The sequence below is a fragment of the Alligator sinensis genome, unplaced genomic scaffold (genome assembly GCF_000455745.1).
Source record: "Alligator sinensis unplaced genomic scaffold, ASM45574v1 scaffold31_1, whole genome shotgun sequence".
NCBI lineage: Eukaryota > Metazoa > Chordata > Crocodylia > Alligatoridae > Alligator > Alligator sinensis.
In genome coordinates, this window is record NW_005841884.1 from 3,013,807 (window position 1) to 3,032,480 (window position 18,674).

The window sequence follows — 18,674 nt, forward strand, 5'->3', positions numbered from 1 at the left end:
AGCAGCCAAATCTTCAAATCAGACTCGGCTGAATCAATTCGGGACAGTGATTCGAATCACCGAATTGAATCACTGTCCCCCAAATCGGCTGAATCCGAATCCAAAGCGAATACTAGCCACTTCGCACAGGCCTATTGATAACAAAGAACCCACCAACTCTTTGAATCCACAAACCTCAAAGTACTTCACAAAGGCAGCCAGCTTCACGATCCCCATTTTGCATATGGGGACATTAAAACACAGAGACGGGAAATGACTTGCCTAAAGCCAGTCATGGATAGGCCAGAGAGCTGCCCACTAGAGCATGATACCTAATAATAAAACTTGCTTTTAGACTGTAAGATCTTTGGGATGCACACACACAGAACCTGGATACATGACACATTTACATCAATGTATAACATGGCTATCTATGCAGCTGGGACAGATTCTGTAGTAACAATCTACTTCCAAATTTGCTACTAGGTTTTAACTGGGTCTCCTTAACCTGCTTCAGTACTTGCTGCTCACACACTTTTCCCTGTAACTACACTTCTTGTGAACATGTGTGAACAATGGATTTCAGGCCCATGCATGACATTAGTTTAATCAAAACCTGAAATGGGCTTGGGTCCAGATACCAGCTCCATTCACTGTTCTCATGTTTAGTGCCTCACTCTGCTAACTTCAGTGAGACTTGGTCCTGGGGAAGCTCTTTGAGAAAATTATCGAGGAGCACATCTGCAAGGGACCAGCAGGGAACATTATGCTTAGGGGCAACCAACACGGGTTCATTAGAGGCAGGTCCTGTCGGACCAACCTGGTGGCCTTCTACGACCAGGTCACAAAATCCTTAGACACAGGTGTCGCGGTAGATGTAGTCTTTCTGGACTTTAGGAAGGCCTTTGACACTGTCTCTCACCCCATTCTCATTAAAAAATTAGGTGACTGTGGTGTCAATGCCTATACAGTCTGATGGGTTGCAAATTGGCTGGAGGGCCGCACCCAGAGAGTGGTGGTGGACGGGTCATTTTCAACCTGGAGGGATGTGGGCAGTGGGGTCCCCCAGGGCTTGGTCCTCAGGCCCACACTGTTCAACATCTTCATCAGCAACTTGGACAAGGGGGTGAAAAGCACCTTGTTCAAATTCACAGATGACACTAAGATGTGGGGAGAAGTGGGCAGGCTAGAAGAGAGGGACAGGCTACAACTAGATCTGGACAGGTTACAGAGGTGGGCGGATGAGAATAGGATGGGTTTCAATAGTGACAAGTGCAAGGTACTGCACTTGGGCAGTAAGAACCAGCAGCAGACTTACAGGCTGGGGAACTCCCTTCTCATCAGCACACAAGCAAAAAAGGATCTTGGAGTCACTATTGATTCCAAGATGAACATGGGCCGCCAATGTGGGGGCGCGGTCAGGAAGGCTAACTGTACCTTGTCATGCATCCACAGATGCATCACGAGCAGGTCCAAGGAGGTGATCCTCCCCCTCTATGTGACATTGGTCAGGCCACAGTTGGAGTACTGTGTCCAGTTCTGGGCACCGCACCTCAGGAGGGATGTGAACAACATGGAGAGGGTCCAGAGGAGGGCCACTCGCATGATCACGGGGCAGGGCAGGCCCTATGAGGAGAGGCTATGGGACCTTAACCTGTTCAGCCTCCACAAGAGAAGGTTGAAAGGGGATCTGGTAGCCATCTGTAAACTGGCCAAGGGAGACCAGCAGGCAATGGGAGAGTCCCTGTTCCCCTGACCACTACCAGGAGTAACAAGGAATAACGGCCATAAGTTGACTGAGGGTAGATTCAGACTAGATATCAGGAGGCACTACTTCATAGTCAGGGTGGGTAGGAGCTGGAACCAACTTCCAAGGGAAGTGGTGCTGGCTCCTACCCTGGGGGTCTTTAAGAGGAGTCTAGAAAATCACCTAGCTGGGGTCGTTTGACCCCAGCATCCTTTCCTGCCCATGGCAGGGGGTTGGACTTGATGATCTGCTTAGGTCCCTTCCGACCCTACTATGAAAGTATGAAACTATGACTATGCAAAGATTTAGGGCCCCTGAAGCCAGAGCCAAGATGGGGCAACTGAACCCTGAACAATATTTAGTTGGAGGGGTAACAGAAACTGTTTATAGACTGAAGCACCCAATCAGAGAATGGAAATAATACCACACAACTCAGTTTAGCACACACCAGGTTCATTGAATGGGTTGCAGATTCTGAGTTCTTGCTGGAGTTCAGAACTTGCTGCGTCTCAGCTGTATGTGAGGATACAAGAACATCACGGATGGGAATGTCTGTGGGAGATTTACCTGTGACCTCTAGACCTGAAAAATTACTAGCTTTTGTCTGAGCTACAGACACTGTCCTTGGACATTACAGATCTTTGCAATCTGGTCTCTAGCAGGGGACAGAAGCTAAATGGTGGTAGTAGGGTGTATCTGGTTTCCTCGGAGTACTCTCCTGTCTCTCTCCTTCCCTTTCTCCTAATCCCACCTCACCTGCACTGGTAGAAGGTCTCTTTCAGTGAACGCCAAGACTCAGGCAATCTGCCTGGCAGCTCCTTCAGCTTGGATCGTCCTCTGGGCTTCATGCCAGGGAACCACTGTCTGTTCATTGCTGCCAATACACGTTGCTTTCCATGCCCTGCATCCTTGTGTGAGAGAGTCGGTAGGCAGAGATGCAAATACACAGCATTTGGTCCTACCCAGGGTTGGGCAGCAGGATACATTGGGACCAACTCTGCCAAAGGACCTCAGTGCAATCTGATGGTCTCAGACCACCCCTTCCTGCTGTCCTAGCACCTAGAAATGAACCCAGTGCTGAGGGAATAAAAGGCCTTAGCATTTGGTAAGCTCCAATGGCTGAATCCCCTGCACTTGGTCAGCAGCAATCAAGTGGGTATAACACATGGCAGCAGCTCCAAACCAGGTTCTAGAGATAGACCTTATCTAAAATCCTGTACCCAAACACTGTTGATGCCCACAGGCCCAGACTGGAACCAGTTCTGAATGCCAAGGCTTATCATTCTATAATGGTCCAGACAGAGTCCATGCTAACCCAGCCTCTTTGTTTTCCTCTAGTGGCCAGATCATATAGAGATCTATATGAGTCTGCTACTATTGCTTCACTCACAAAGTGAATTTTTTATTTCAAGTCATAGAGCAGTGGCTCCCCAAGTGGGAGCTGTGACCCCAAATGAGGTCATGGCACTTGAGAGGGATAGTTCATGCAAAAAGATTGTGAATTACGGCAACAGAAGCTGTGCTTCTCTTATTCTCCCTCACAGAGGATAAAACCAGATTGGGAGATGGAGACACGTTGTGTTACCAGGGGTGCCACACCTACCCCCACACTTTGAAATGGTTCACAGTTCAGATCAGGGGCCCATCAGTACATGAGAAAGTGTCATGTATCTCTGCTGCGTGCTCCCCCTTACCGGAATCCGACAAAGCCGGGCTCACCAGGCTGAGCAGCTCCCGCTCCTTCTCGTAGTCGCTCTTACAGAGCAGCTGACCTTCCTTCAGGACAAACTCATCACCCTTCTGCAGCCGCCGTTCACAGACGCAGCAGCAGAAGCAGCTCAGGTGATACACACTCTTCTGGGCTCGCATGACGAATTCGCTGGGGGCGATGGCTTCAAAGCACCCTCCGCACTTCACAGCAAAGAGCCTTGGAGAGGGAACACAGAAGTGTGGTCAAGCAGGGCTGGTAGCACTGGAGATGCCACAGTCATTCTAGCTACAGAGGCTGGGATGCCACCTTGTTGGCTGTGTAAGGGACACATCAATCCTACCAGAAGCAGAACTCCCCTTAACCTTAAAATGGGGCAATTAATGATGGAGTCCACTCTATAGGCCCTAAGGTGCAATGCTTGAGTTGTGTTTTACTGAGATTAAAGTGGCACAATGCATGGTAGAACCTATTGTTTCTGTGCGTCCAGCTCTCCCTGCCATGGAAGTTACTTCTAGACCACTTTGTAATAAATAGCAGAATTCACCAGTTCCAGCTCCTTTATGTGTTTGTAAATACCAAAGTTGAACTAGATATATTCTTAACTGATTTAGGTAATAGGCTGTAGAAATGGCAGAGTTCCTAGTCAGCAAAAGTGATAAAAATATGTAATTATTTAATTATAACTAAATCAATAACAAGAAGTCAGAATGAAGGCAGGTAACTGGCCTTATGCCTCACACTGGGCAGGTAACAGAAGGCAGATAACATCTCTTAATTTTGCATGTGTGACGGGGGGCCATCTTGGGCCAGGTCTCAATGCTGGCCTGCCTACCTGTCTATGGCAGTCTGCCCTGTCTCACTTGCCACAACTTGGTGTAACAAACTGGGTGTTGAAAGCAGGAGGCTACCCATTGAATGCCCCACTGCCTAGGGCATTGTACACGGCTCTGACCTTCCCTATACTATGCCCCATGCCTCACAGATGGTATCGCAAATTCATAACAGCTCTGGCCCAAGGCTGGGCTAAACTCTGCCCCTTGCTGGGCCTCTAGCAACCTACTCACGCACTCTGCCCCTCTCACAGGGTCTCTTTCATACTGCCCCTCTCTGGACCACTCGCAACCCACCCTGCTCCATGAGCAGCCACCATCAGGCTTATCTACTTTCACTCTGGCTGGTCCACATGCAGCCCTTTGGGTCACTCAAGCAACCCTACTCTTATGTGGCACTGGCTTTATGCCTCACACTGAGTCAGTAGATAAGCTTCAATTTACAGATGAGAAAACTGAGCCACAAAGAGAAAAAGGACTTGTTCAATAGGCCAGTAGCAAAGAGAGACAACTGAACCCAAGGCGCCAGATACCAGCCAGTTCCTTATCTAACACTGTTGTTTCCACTCATGAATTAATGAAGGAGGTAAACCCAAGTCTTAAAGCTACACAATGCCCACCATCGTAGAAACAACACTAAAATAAAAAGGGCTGGTTCCATGGATGCTAAAGGAATACTTGATATATTACATAAATAACTAGCCTCAACATTCTAAAAAGTAACTCCAGAAGCTTTATTTAACACTATTCTAGCTGGTTGGCAATGAAAATAAAATAGCAAAATATGCCAACAATTTGAAAGCCATTTTGGATCTGGAAATATATATCATGTCAGTATTTCAGAAACTTGTCACCAAATCCTTCATGAAAACATTTGTTTTATTTTACTGTCTTTGTCTGTTCTTATTTTCCTACCAAAGCCACTGAAATCAATCAAGTCAACTTTTCTCTTTTCTTGCCCCTTTCTTATTGTTATTTTTCTTTTTTGCAGTGCTGAAACTTATCAGAAATTTAACTCACTTGCCAAAGTCACTGGGTGGATGAGGGAAAAATGTAACAAAATGGGAGCAAAAAATCAAATATATCCCCCAATCCTGCAAATATCTGTGCACAGGTTCTCCGCTACTCCATGAGGGGTTCTATGCATTCCAGTTGGGCTCCGCTCAGTAGCAGAGCTAAGCAGGCACATAACTGTGGCCCACGAAGCCTGTGTGAATGACCTGTAACTGGTGTGGGGGGTATTGGTTGTAGCCGTGTTGGTCTTAGGACATAGGCAGACAAGGCTCTTTGGGTAAATGTGGTATCTTTTATTAGACTAACTAAATAGTTGGAAAAATTGTTCTTTGCAAGCTTTCGGGTATGAACACCCTTCTTCAGGCAGAGGGAGACAAAACAACTGCAAACTCTCCCTCTGCCTGAAGAAGGATGTTTGTACCCGAAAGCTTGCGAAGAACAATGTTTCCAACTATTTAGTTGGTCTAATGAGCCATGGTCTAAATGAGCCACTTCCATGTAGTGTTCTCTGATAATGTCTCTGAAGGGCAAGAGCTCCCAAATCGACAAAAATGCTGAAGTGCACAAAGATAAAGATATGGACACCATTTTTTTCATACGAAAAAAGTTAATCTAATAAAATACATCACATTTGGTTGCAGGGCAAGCCATGCTAGCAGCCAGCAGGGGCAAAGCACTGGACCATTAGGAGCTGTAGGGTTGACAAGGCTTTTGAGACATGAGCTGTCAATGGTGAGACCGCAGCTGGAGTACTGCATCCATGTCTGGGCGCCGCACTTCAACAAGGACATGGAAATGCTTGAGAGAATCCAGAGAAGAGCCACCCATATGATCAGAGACTTGCAAGACAAGCCATACGAGGAAAGGCTGAGGGACTTGGGCCTCTTTAGTCTAAAAAAGAGAAGGCTGAGAGGGGAATTGGTAGCAGCTTACTGCTATATCAAGGGACTACATCAAGGGCTCGGCAAACAACTGTTCACCAGGGCACCCTTGGGGAAAACCAGGAGTAATGGCTACAAACTCCTGGAAAACTATTTCAGGTTCAACCTTAGGAAAAACTTCTTCACAGTCAGGGTGTCCAGACTGTGAAATAAACTCCTTCCAGCAGTGGTACAATCACCTACCCTGGAAATCTTCAAGAGGAGACTGGACAGTCACCTTGCTGGGGTAACCTGACCCCAGTTGTCTTCCTGCCCAGTGTAGGGGGGCTGGACCTGATGATCTTGCAAGGTCCCTTCCAGCCTCTTACAATCTATGAATCTATGAATTTACCCAAAGAACCTCATCTGCCGGTAACTGGTGTGAGCTCATCAGCATATCAGTGCAGGCTCTAACTGAAGCCATTACCTTCGCCCATCTCTGGAGCCCAGGGGTTCAATGCTGCTGCTGTTTGCCTCTCCCTCTCACTGCTAAATGAGAGGGAGAGGCAAACATCAAGAGAGGCATCCTCTCTTTCTCTCTTCTGTGGCAGAGAGAAAGAGAGGATGAGTGGTGGAAGTGTTCAGTCCCTCAGCTCCAGAGCCACACAACAGTGGTTGCTCTGGGCACAGCCCTTGCTGACATGCCGGTGAGTTCTCACTGCACAGACTCCAACAGGAGCCATGCTGACATACCAGAGAGCTCACTGAGCATGTGCCAAAAAAAGAAAGGGGTGTGGCCACTCCCCACTCACCTCTCTCCTGGCTCCCGGCCTATTTCTGATGTCAAGGTTGGCCCATTTGTAAAAAAAGTTTCAGCACCGGTGGACTAGAGCATGGCTTTCAGAAAGATATCTAATCTCTATTTAAAGATATTCTGCAATGATGAGTTTACCCCCTTTTTGAACATCTTGCATTTCCCTGGGGGGCTTTTTGAACTGTCATGCAGTCTTTACCAGAAAACATTCCTCATCAGGTCCTTAGAGCAGACACGTTTTTAACAGGAAAAATATTTTTTATATACATAAAAAAAGGAAGCACAGGAAATGAAATGTGCTGAATCAGCCTCATTCTCACAAAAAGAGCAGATGCATGTGAAATATGCACAGCAGAATACAAAATGACCAGAAAATTGAGATTTTTAGATGTTGTTTCAAACATGTAAGCTTGTGAGACAAAGAGGCTGTATTGGATCAGATCTCTGCCTGAACTGTAATAGTGCAGGGTTACTGAAGTCAAGCGAGCCAGACTGAGGGATATCAGCTGACAACCTGTCTTTTTCAGTTTTGGAATGACGGAGAAATGATTTTTTAGGGAAGTTCTTCCCCTGGTGCTGCGTTGAGGCGCAGGGTGCAGTGGGGTGAGGGTGAGAGGCATCTGAGTACATAGTGCAGCGGGAAGCATATGGTCCCCAGGCCCACTGACTGTGCAGGGACAGCCCTGAGATAGCAAATTGCAAGGAGACAGAGAGAGACCACCTATGAAAAAGAGGTGTGTGTGCATATGTACATATTCTTGCACAGCAGTGTCTGGCACCTCATCAGTTAGCTAACTATTTCCACAGGTGTAAAGTCCCAATGTGGGGCAGTAATGTTTTTAGACTCAAAGCACCCCTCATCAAACTTAAGGCACCCCTCCATAACTTTTGTGAACTGAGAGGCACCCCATTTCAAAAACGAATGTATTTCTTACAGGCCTCACTTCTCTGCAGCAGGGGCAGTGGTGGGGGTGGGGAAGCAGCTAGGCAAGGACAGCCTGAGCCTGCCCCTATCTGCTTACCTCCTCATACTTGAAGCTTGAGCCTGCTTTTATCGGTTTACTTCCTCACACCATGCTTAGCCCAGCACCCTAGTTGAGAATCACTGATCTAGGCAAACAACCAAATCACAGCTGTCTCTCACAGAACTGCAGGAGAAGAGGAGCTCTTGCAGATATTCCCCTACCTCCTTAGATCTGCTCCACCAAAACTTTAAAACCAACTGTCTGGGAGGGCCAGTGGCATTTCTGTTGAGGTAGCACTGAGGGAGTCAATTGACTTCATGGCTCATGGATATCGTTCACTCCACCATGGGTATTAATGACCCTTTTCTCATGTTAATGGTCAGATATTCAAACGATTCTTTCTTCTGCAATGTTGCTGTCTGTTATCTATTTCTGGTAATGTCTCTTCTACTGCATAGCCCTGCAGGATGTTCTTTGCTAAAATCCTTAACTCAGGTGTGGTAATGCTAACTCAGAGGTAGATATGACTGCTAGTGAAGTATTGGACATGAACAGTGCATGCCCTCGGCGGCTGGGGGGGCACAGCAGCGGCGGGAGCACAGCGGCAGCAGCAGGAACGATGGAAGTGGTAAGCACGGAGCTCCCGCAGATGCTGACAGTACTGTTGGGGGGGGGGAGGGGAGGGTGGGGAGTGCTGACCAGGGGTCGGCAACCACCTGCCGGTATTGCCGGCAGCATTCCTGTGGCTATTGGGGCCGGCCCGCAGCCCCCGCCAGTGGTGTCGGCTGTGGGGTGGCAAATGGCGACCACCCACAGGCGCTGCCAGCAGTGTCAGTAGCACCTTTTTGTAGGGGATGCACTGCAATGCTCAGGCGGTGCACATGCACCCGCATGTACCCCCTACGCGTCAGCCCTGGTATTGGAGACACTGTCAAGATGCTTCAGATGACTAGATATGAATCTGAATAAGAGATGAACATTTAACTATATGACTACAGGACTAATGAAACAACATCTTTTTACTTTTTGCCTAGTTTGTTGTGTTTTTTAAATGGAGTATATAATCTAGCAAATCAGTGCATATGCCAAAAAAGTTATATTTGGCTTTGCTTTGATTCTAAACTGAAAAATGTAGTGCTAGGCCCCTGTAATAGTAGTAAAGCTTCTAGTTTCTCCTTAACTGGAAAAGAATGGGTGTTGTATTATATATGTGATGATGCATCACACTAATTGCACCCCTCTTTTTCAAAATCCTGGATCCACCCATAGAAATAGGTGCCAAGTGGATTTTTTAAAAGTATCCATTCTGTACATCTGAAGTTAATTGAAAGCAATGGGAATTTGGCACTAGGCCTACTTAGGCATCTGTGGAAATCCAACTGGCCATCATTCTGGATTTTCAGATACCTAAATACCTTTGTGCATCTGGCTCTGAGTAGCTGCTTGAGGGGTGCCACAGCTTAGGGACAGAAGTTACACATAAACTGACTTAAGTGATCAGAAACTGGTTTAAACCTGTAACAGAACAGAAGTTCAGTGCACATAAACCAGTTTCAAAATGGCTGAAACTGATTTAAGATAAACCTGGGTGAATGTTGTATCAGACTTAACTGATTTAGGTCAAACCAATTTATGAAACTTCTGTCCAAGACCCCTTCCTGGTTCAAGTTAAATCAGAGTCCCCCAATATTCCAGGATTTTGCAGCCCTGGGCTGGGCTGGGCTTTCTGCTCCAGAGAGCAAGGCTGGCCCCATGCCTCTGCTCTCCACCTGGAGCAGTGAGGGCTGCTTTCTGCTCTCCCCCCACCCAGCAAACCCCTGTTGGGGTCTGGGAGGGAGATTAAACTTCCCTTCCCCCCTTGCCCTGTCCTGCTTACTTAGTGCTGGCTGCAACTGTGGACTACAAATCCCAGAGGCACCTGGAAGCAGGAAGAGGAAGTGATGAGCAACCCTGCAGAGTCCTTCTACTGTGAGCCTGGACTGCAAATCCCAGAGACCTCAGGGACAGCAGGAAGAGGAAGCAAATACACAGCCCAGCCTGTCTATATGCCAGAGAGCCATGCTCTAGCATCCCCCGGCTTTTGGCTTGAGCCACTGCAGGCATGTGGCTACATTGGCTGAATCAAAAGTGAATGTCTGTTCATTTGCTTATTGGTTCAATCTTCACAGCTTAGACTAACCTGCAAAGACTGAATCAATTCAGCCTTGGGTTTTTTTACTGTCTGTACCTAGCCACAGAATCTCAAAAGGCAGGGGGAGTAGAGCCCACATCTCCAGAGTTCCAAGCCAAGGTTTATCCTTCCTCTTTGCTTGACAGCTTGCTTCCAAATAGTAGCTGCTGAGCCCTGACACTGTGCTGTCAGCCTGGAAGAACCAGCAATGGTCCTAAAATGTGTGACACCAAAGAATTGTTGTCCCTTTCTACTGCCTTCTGCCTGCCCCAGTCTAATCCCCCACTACTTCAGCTGAATCAACTGTCAGATGCTACACTGCAGCCACCCAGCACTTGAGAGTCTCCAGCAGCAGATTCTCATTCTCATCTCATTCCAAACCAATTAACCTCCCTCTTCCAAAGCCTTCTCCCTGGTGAAGAGGGTGAGTCTGAACAAAGAGCTTGAGAGATAGATTAGGGTGTGAGAAACTTTATACTAGTAACCCATAACCATAAATGTATTACTGTCCCTCCATACATAGATAGCACCAGGGAAATCCCCTTTCCTTGCTTTCCTCAACATATTTGTCTAGCTAAGAAGTACAGAATCAAACACCTGTCAGCCAGATGTGTGCACAACTCTGAGTGCCACTGCTGCCCCAGCAGCTGATGTACCACCTGCCAGCTGTTTCCTCCAAGGTTTGGTGAGTCAAGTGGAAGGAAGAGAAAGCAGTTTTGGAAGCTCATGGTGTAATTAATACTCCTCTCAGAACACTTGCTGGCCTTCACTGTAGTGATCCTGCTAGAGGGGAATGAGAGCTTGTTTGTTTAAGGTTCAGAGTCTAAAGAGCAAGTGGGTTTCTAACATGGCCAGCTTCTCCAGCTTAGGCTGAATGAATCTGGAACCTTCAATTTCCTCCGGCTTCTCTGTTCCTCTCCAAAGTGCCTCAACCAACTACCCAGAGGGTGGTCTGGGGTGGATTCCTTTTCTAGTCTCATCAGTGCAGTCCCATCCATGTAGTTCTCTGTTCAGCCATGGACAGCCAGGGCTCTGTTATGGTTCTCTGAGTGAACATATTTCTCCTGCTCCATGCCAGTGTCAATTTAATCTACCTACTCATCTCAATAGAGAAGCAATAATGTTAACTTGAAGTTATGCAGCAGTGAATCAAATGGTCTGTGCCCAGCACCTTCCCAGTCCTATTGAACCTAGGCAGATAGCAAAGGCATTGCAGCCCACCCATTCCCTGCTAATGGCAACCTGGATGCTAGCATGCTATCTGCACAGAACTTTCTACTCCTGCTCACACAGAGAGACTGAGACCAGGAGTAAGCCACAAACTCGCAAAGATATTTAGGCATCTCACTCCAATTGATTTCAACAAAAGTTAGGAATCTAAATACCTTTGTCTATCTAGACTGATGTGTATAAGCATGCTGCCTACATAGCCCTTCAAACCCTGTCTGGGGAGCCAGCTAATGATATGCTTTATCCACAGCCTTCCCAGACACCTCCAGCTCAGGATGAAGAGAGACAAGCAGTAGAGTCAACACATCCATAGCACTGCCATCTACAGGTACAGGAAACAAGAAGCTATGAACTGAGCAAACTGGAACAAGCCTACACCATACTGCCAGAAGAAACACAGAATAAGCATTCCTGAGCCTTGGGTTCCTCACGAAGCAATTCAGGGAGCTAACCCCCTGGCCACTGAAGAAAAATGGTCATGTCTTTTTGATGAATTGCTGTGTGCACCTGCTGGGAAATACAACAGAAACTCATGCCTCATGAGCCATATCCTAGTTCCTGCATCATGCTAAGGAAGCGGGAAAGGCACAGGGTTCGGAGTCCTGTGGTGATTGTGGTAGAGGAACAAATGGAAAGAATCATCCCTTCCAGGTGAAGGAGGGAGATCAGAACTCATTCAAACCCCACATACAATATTAGAGCTGCAACTGTCCTCGTTATCATTTTGCAGGGGGAGATTTCAACTAATGGAAACTTTTAACTGCAGATACAACAGTCAACTCATCCCTTTCCCCTGACTGACCCTCAAGTCTTTCTCTTTAGTAAGGTGATACTATCGAGGTGGGGCTGAGATTTGAAAAAACTGCCCAAACCCTGGACAGACTGCATACATGCCTCCCAGAACAAGAATTATCTAATCTGTGACAGGAAAATGAGGAGTTTCATTTGATACATGCTCTCTGTAACTGATAGTCACCTTGAAAGTATGTTGATGATAGCACTTTGTCAAAGAAAGGCTGCAACAGATGTCTCTATAAATCAGCCTTTCCCTTTTCTGACACCTTACTGTAAGATATGGCTCCTCTGGGGTGGATTATGCACGCTGCATCCAGGCTGCCAAAGGATTTTGGACACTGATCTTTTGCAGCTGATCTAAGTGCCCCAGGAAATATCTATAAGCATTGTTAGGTGGTATCCCCTTCCATGCAAGAAGAGGGGCTGAGGTAAGGAACCATCCACATCTCTAATGACAACTTCAACTGTGCCCACAGGACAGCACAATCAACAGGATGCCAGATTCTGATCTCAGTCATGTAAATCTAGTGTAGCCCCAATTTGACCAAAGGGACTCCAATGATAAAGCAGAAGAGAATCAGCATCCACAGGTAGCACTTGTCATCCAAATTACACTCTCCTGAATCACCATGTCAGTGTAAAGGAAAGTGAAGCCGACTTCATCAGCATTCACCTTAACCTCCTCCACAGAAGCACAATGAGCAAGGAATGATACGTAACACCCACACACACACTTGGGTTGTATATTGTGTGTGTTTTTTTATGTGGGCAAGACGGCCCCTGGAGTGTGGCGCTCCCTGACTGGACAAGGCCAGGGTGATGTCATGCTGGGGGGACACAAGGTGAGCCAGGTTGGTTTGGGGACAGAAGCTGCTAGGGGCTGCTGCAGAGTGAGGTTTCCTCCAAGAGAGAAGGAGTTTGCAGTTAGTGAAAAGTGAAGGTCTGGTGGAGGGCTGAGGGAGGGAGAATTGTCCATGTCTGGAAACTTCTCTCTCCTCCTTTTCTTCCCCCTTTTTCTTTTGAGGTTTCAAGAGATTATTGGGGAAAAAAGTATTGGTTCCTTGGGTTTGCTGGCCAGGAGTTAGGCCTGGCAGTTTAAACAGAGTTGAAACTTGGGAGTTTCTAATCCTGCCAGTTTGGGCCATGGCTAAGGTTTGCAACTTTCTGCTCCCAGTGGATCTGTGACCCAAACTACCTGTAGCCCAGGCCTAGAGGGCGGGCCTGGTCTTTCTCCTTGTTTCTTCTGATGGTCCTTAGCTCTAGCCAAGACCTGTGGTTGGGCTGGCTGTAGCTGTTAATCAACCTGGCTCCTTTTGGAGTTTCTGCAGGCCATATTATCCAGCCCAAAAGTTTTGGGGTGTGTGCATGCTGTCTGGAGCCACAGTCATGCCCCACACACATATACAGCCTCTCCGTGGGAGCAAAGATTGGCATGCTGCCATTCTTCCAAGAGTAACAAGGGGCCCCTTGCACCGGAGAAGCACCCATGCTCTTTAGCAGCTTCCCTTGGCACAGTGCAACCTACAGACTATGTCTTGTAGTTAGTATTGTTTTAAATTAGTAGTGTTTTCCTCTGTTTTCTATGATAAATCTGTCTTTTGTGTTTACACTGCTTGCGAGGAGGGGTATTTGTTTATGTGGGACACCCTAGTAATTTACTTAGTTTTTCCCAGATGGCTTGGGTGGGGGCTCGAGCAAAGATAAAAATATATTTAGTACCCCAAAACTGAACCTGGCCCTTGTTGCTGCTGACCAGTGCCCAACAGAAGGGTTACAGATAGGTCTGGTGATACTCACTGTTTCTTTTCCTTTGCCCAGTGATTATGTGTTACAGCAAACTGAAAAAATCCAGGCTACAAGGTTGTTTCTTTACCGTTGCAGCTGAATTGCAAGAACTCTTTATCTCAGTGGTACACTGGTTGGAGTAGATGACTCAGGTGCCTGGTAATGGGATACTGGGATTTTTCTAAGGAGAGAACTTCTGTGCTTCTCAGATCTGTTTCTGAATAAGAGAAGATCCATATGCACTGTTCTGGTTTACTGAACTGTGTCTGTTTCCCCATCTGACTTCATGCATATGCCAAAGGGATGTAACCTCAAAGGAGTTTTTGCTTCAGTTGGAAAAAATAAGGAGAAAGTTAACACAAATCCTCTGTTATTGCAGCCTCTAGCTGTCTGTTGTCAAGAAGTCAATGTGGCCTAGTGCAGGTGTTTGTGATCTAGCAGCTGCAACCTCAAATGGGATCATAGTCCTTATAAGAAGGGATCCGAGTTTTCCATCAGCAACAGAAAAAGGCAGTAAAACCCAGATTTTCTAATTTAAGGAGAAAGACCTGGATTTTCTCCTTTAAAGGAGAAAAATGTGGGTTTCCTCTTGCAGCCTGGCAGGGTTCAAGCCTGCAAGGTGCTGGGGGGGAGCGGGAGGCGGGCATTCAAGCAGAGGGCGCCATGTGCAGGTGCAAACATACACATGCACATGCCAGGCACACAGCTTGGAGAGCAGCTCCCATGGGTAAGTTGTGGGGTGGGGAAAGATGGGGCCCCCATAGTAAGGGAAGGAGTTGGGCAGGGCTGGGCTGGAACCTGTACTATAGAAAATTCAACTTCTTCAATTACTTCAGATGGTCTGAGACCAAAAAAACAGTGGTGAGTTGACCAGACATTGGGTTACAAGTCCTGGAATGGGGTTCTAGTTTCAAAAGATTGTGTCCAGTGGTTAGAGGATGGGATTTATGAACTGATTCCTTGACATTGAGTCTATTCTCAGCTCATGCACTGACCTACAATGAGGTGGGTCACTTGCCCTCTCTTTTTCCCTTTTCATTCTCTGTCTGTTTGACAAACACCAGTAGTCTTTTTACAGCATATTCTCCATGGCATCCTAGTTCAGTTTTGAATGACCCTCCTCAAGGTCCACCACAAAGTCTCATTAATCTCACTGTCAGAACAGTTTTTGGATAGTCAGACACATCCTCGGAGTTAAACCCTGCTCATTCCCACCTCTCTCTCCATATTTATACAGACATTTCTAGGTAATGTTATATCACCTGTCACTTACTCACTATTTAGTTGTCTCTGCCATCCTTGGGTGTATAAGTTTGCATTGATGAGATGAAATAAAGGCCCTTTTGTATTCTAAGAGAGACCCTTTATGTCAGGCACCAGTTTATACTAAATATTATTAGAACATTTATTCATTATATTTACCAGCATTCTCAAAGTTAGCAGTGGCAACACTGTAAAACAAGGTCAGAATTTTTCATAAGACTGAGGGATCTTGGAAGTTGACTAATTGTTGAGACAGTCACAAAGATTATAGCATAGCACTCACCATTCTTTTTCAGTTACTTTAAAGAGCTATAATGTGTGCAGGTGACAACAGTACCAGGATCATCGAATGGAAGAAATGAAAGCGATGTTATTAATATATATTTAAAAAACTAAAGTAATATTTAGTCAGGTGGAACTGTTAAGGAGAACTGGTTGAAAGTAAGGGAACTGGTGATTTTTTTTAAGGTTACTCATTCTTTTTGATAATCAAAATTTTGAAAAAATGAATTTTTAATATTACAGAAAGTTCAAGTTTTATAATTAGTCAAAAAGAAGAGATTATGTAATTGCTAATACTTTTCATTTAAATCTCAAATTGAAAAAATCCTCTGAAATGTTGAAATGTGATGTGTTCAAGTATTTTTTATTTCTGAGCATCAGAATTCAAGAAATACAGTTATCCTGTATCAAGCATGCAGCTACAACTTTGACGTTTTTATGTATATTACAACATTTTCATTACACTGGATCATGTTACTTAAATAATAAAAGATTATCATCATACAGCTCTAACCCTTACAAACATGTATCCCTTATTCTAATAGTTCACATTTTTGTATGATAAACCCTAAATTTACTTCTTTATGTAAGAGTTCCTATATCTGAGATATATATTTTAATAGTTTTTAATAATGTTGTCAGTATCAGGGTACTTAACAGGTTATGCATATGTATTCCTTTGAAAACAAATATACCTCTAGGCTAGGGACAGACATTCAAAAAGCCTGAGGCTGAATTGATTCAATCTTTGCAGGTTAATTTAACCTGGCTAGACTAAACCGGTTTGTAACTGGATAGTCATTCTCTCTGGACTGAGGAAATTCAGGCACATGCCTGCAGTGGCTCAGATTAGAAGCCGGAAGGTGCTAGAGCAGCCCTCCCTTCCCTTGAATAGTGCTGAGCTGAGAGGGGTATGACCAGGCCCCGGCAGGGCGCTTTGATTAGGGAGGTCTACCTGCACCATCCCAGGCTTTTCCCTGCTGGCTGCTCAAGAGCTGGGAGTGTTGCCAGCCCCCAGCTAGCACTCTGAGGCAAGGGGGTGTGTGCAGTGCATGCATCTGTTGATGATATGGAGCTTTGCAATCTCCTCCCCTGCTTCTTTATACTGTCTGCAGCAAACTGACAGGCAAGCAAGCCAGCAAGATACTGATAACAGTGTTTATCACCCCATCAGCAAAACAATAGCTTCTCTCCATTAGTTCAAACTCTTCTTAAACAGCTTACCAGCTGACCTATTGATTAGCTCCAAAAAGCCCTAAGTGGCCACTGTTCTGTTTGTCTGTCCCAGTGAAATTGGAGAGAGACACACGCAGACACCTCTCAGCATTAGCTAGCATACTACATCCTTGGGTCTGTGAAGCTGGGGTTCATGCTGTGGGAGAGGGAAGGGAGGGAGGGAGGGAGGGGTGGGATTTCTGCTTGAGCAGTGAGCAGCAAGGGGAGGGGAGGGCAGGGCAGGGCAGGGGGAAGCCAGACAGACCCTGCTGTGCCTGCAATTCTCTGCTGGAACTCCAACCAGGGAGGAGAGGGGAAGGGTTGGCCCTGCAGCTGGAGCAGAGAACCCTGCCCAGCCCAGACAGCATGCCAGGATGCTGTGGGAGTTTAGTTTATCTTAAACCAGCAAGGGGTCTGGAACAGAAACTGCATAAATTGGTTTCACCCACATCAATAAGTCTGATACTACATTCAATCAGGTTTATCTCAAACCAGTTTCAGCCATTTTCAAACTGGTTCATGTGAAGTGAACATCTGTTCTGTTACAGGTTTAAAGCAGTTTCTGATCACTTAAGCTGGTTTATGTGTAATGTCTACCCCCATTCCTAAAGAGTAAATTTATTATTGCAACATCTCATGAACTTTTCCTTCAATTAAACATATGCAGGCTTATATTAATGATGCCTATGTATTTATTTAATATTTAGATTTATATCCCACTCTACCCTGTAATATGATTTCTTCTTTATGACACCTTTTTGTTGAAATGTGTGTTTATTGTGTATTTTTCTGGTGATGTATTCACAAACTGTCCAAATAAAGTTTAGATCAGTGATTTTCAACCAGAGTGCTGCAGCACCCAGAGGTGCATTGAGATCCTTTCAATTATGCCCAGGGTGCCACCCAATGTTAGCACTGTTAAGTGTGCAAAATATGATTAACAAGATAAACTCAGAGATTTCAAATAGGAATCTACAATGTCAAAAATATTCTGACAGTTGCAATCTTTCTGAGTTCTTTGCAACAGAATTGCTCTATTATTTTTCTGTAGTGAAAAAATTAGTTAAAAAAAAAGAGCTGGCATTTTCTGAGGAGTTCCTTGAATCTATTACAAAGTACCTTGAGTCTTAAAAAATGATTACCACTGGTTTAACTCTTACTTGTTAGCATTACTAAGTGTTCTCTCTTTAAAATATTGTTAAAATGAATTTTAGTTTTCCCATAATAATTTGTACAAGATATATCCTTGCATGGGACTTACTGGAAAATGTAAACTGAAGTTAGATAGGAAGAACTTTTCAGCTATGAGGGTGGTTAAGTGAATGACTGTGAAGTATTTGTCACTGGAATTTTTTAAGAGCAGGTTAGACTAGCATTTGCTTAGGATGATTTAGAAGGCTATGATCCTGTTTTGAGCAGGGGGTTGAACTAGATGACTTCTTTGGGTCTCTTCTCGCCCTATTTTTCTATATATATTTTTTCTATGTATACCTAATTAGACAAGTCAACATAAATTGGAAGTTGAATTTTCTATGCATTAAGGTTCTTTGAGTAAATCTGATATCTTTTATTAGACCAACTAAAGTAGTTGGACATTTTTTTTCATTGCAAGCTTCCAAGTACAAACACTCTTGTTCAGGTATTAATGCATTTAATGATTTTATATCCATTAATGCATTTAATGATATTAAACAATACCAGAGACTAAGATTTAAGTAAATGATTGCCTAATATTAGGCTTTAAGTTCATATTTAGGCACCTATGTAAGTGGCCAGATTGTCAACATAGCTGAACGCTGAACAGCCCTTATTAAGTTTAATTGGAATAACACAGACCAGTGAGAGTCCATCAGAGAATTTGGGCATGAAATTATATATAGAGCATAGTTCCAACCCCCCAACTGAGTCTATAAAGCTGACTGACTGGAGCAAACAGCAGGATTTGGACTGAGGCACTTCAGGGTTGAAGAGACAAACTTCTATCACTGGAGATAAAGGGCTCAACCAGTCAGCA

General features: G+C 45.2%; 1 protein-coding gene across 1 annotated transcript in view; it reads right to left on the minus strand.

The window, feature by feature from the left end:
• LMX1A (LIM homeobox transcription factor 1 alpha) overlaps nucleotides 1-18,674 on the minus strand; it is a 122,057-nt gene that overhangs the window by 19,345 nt on the left and 84,038 nt on the right. Inside the window, exon 2 of the mRNA XM_006017753.1 lies at nucleotides 3,421-3,653. Within this exon, the coding sequence (XP_006017815.1) occupies nucleotides 3,421-3,653 (233 nt within the window). The remainder of the gene's footprint in view (nucleotides 1-3,420; nucleotides 3,654-18,674) is intronic.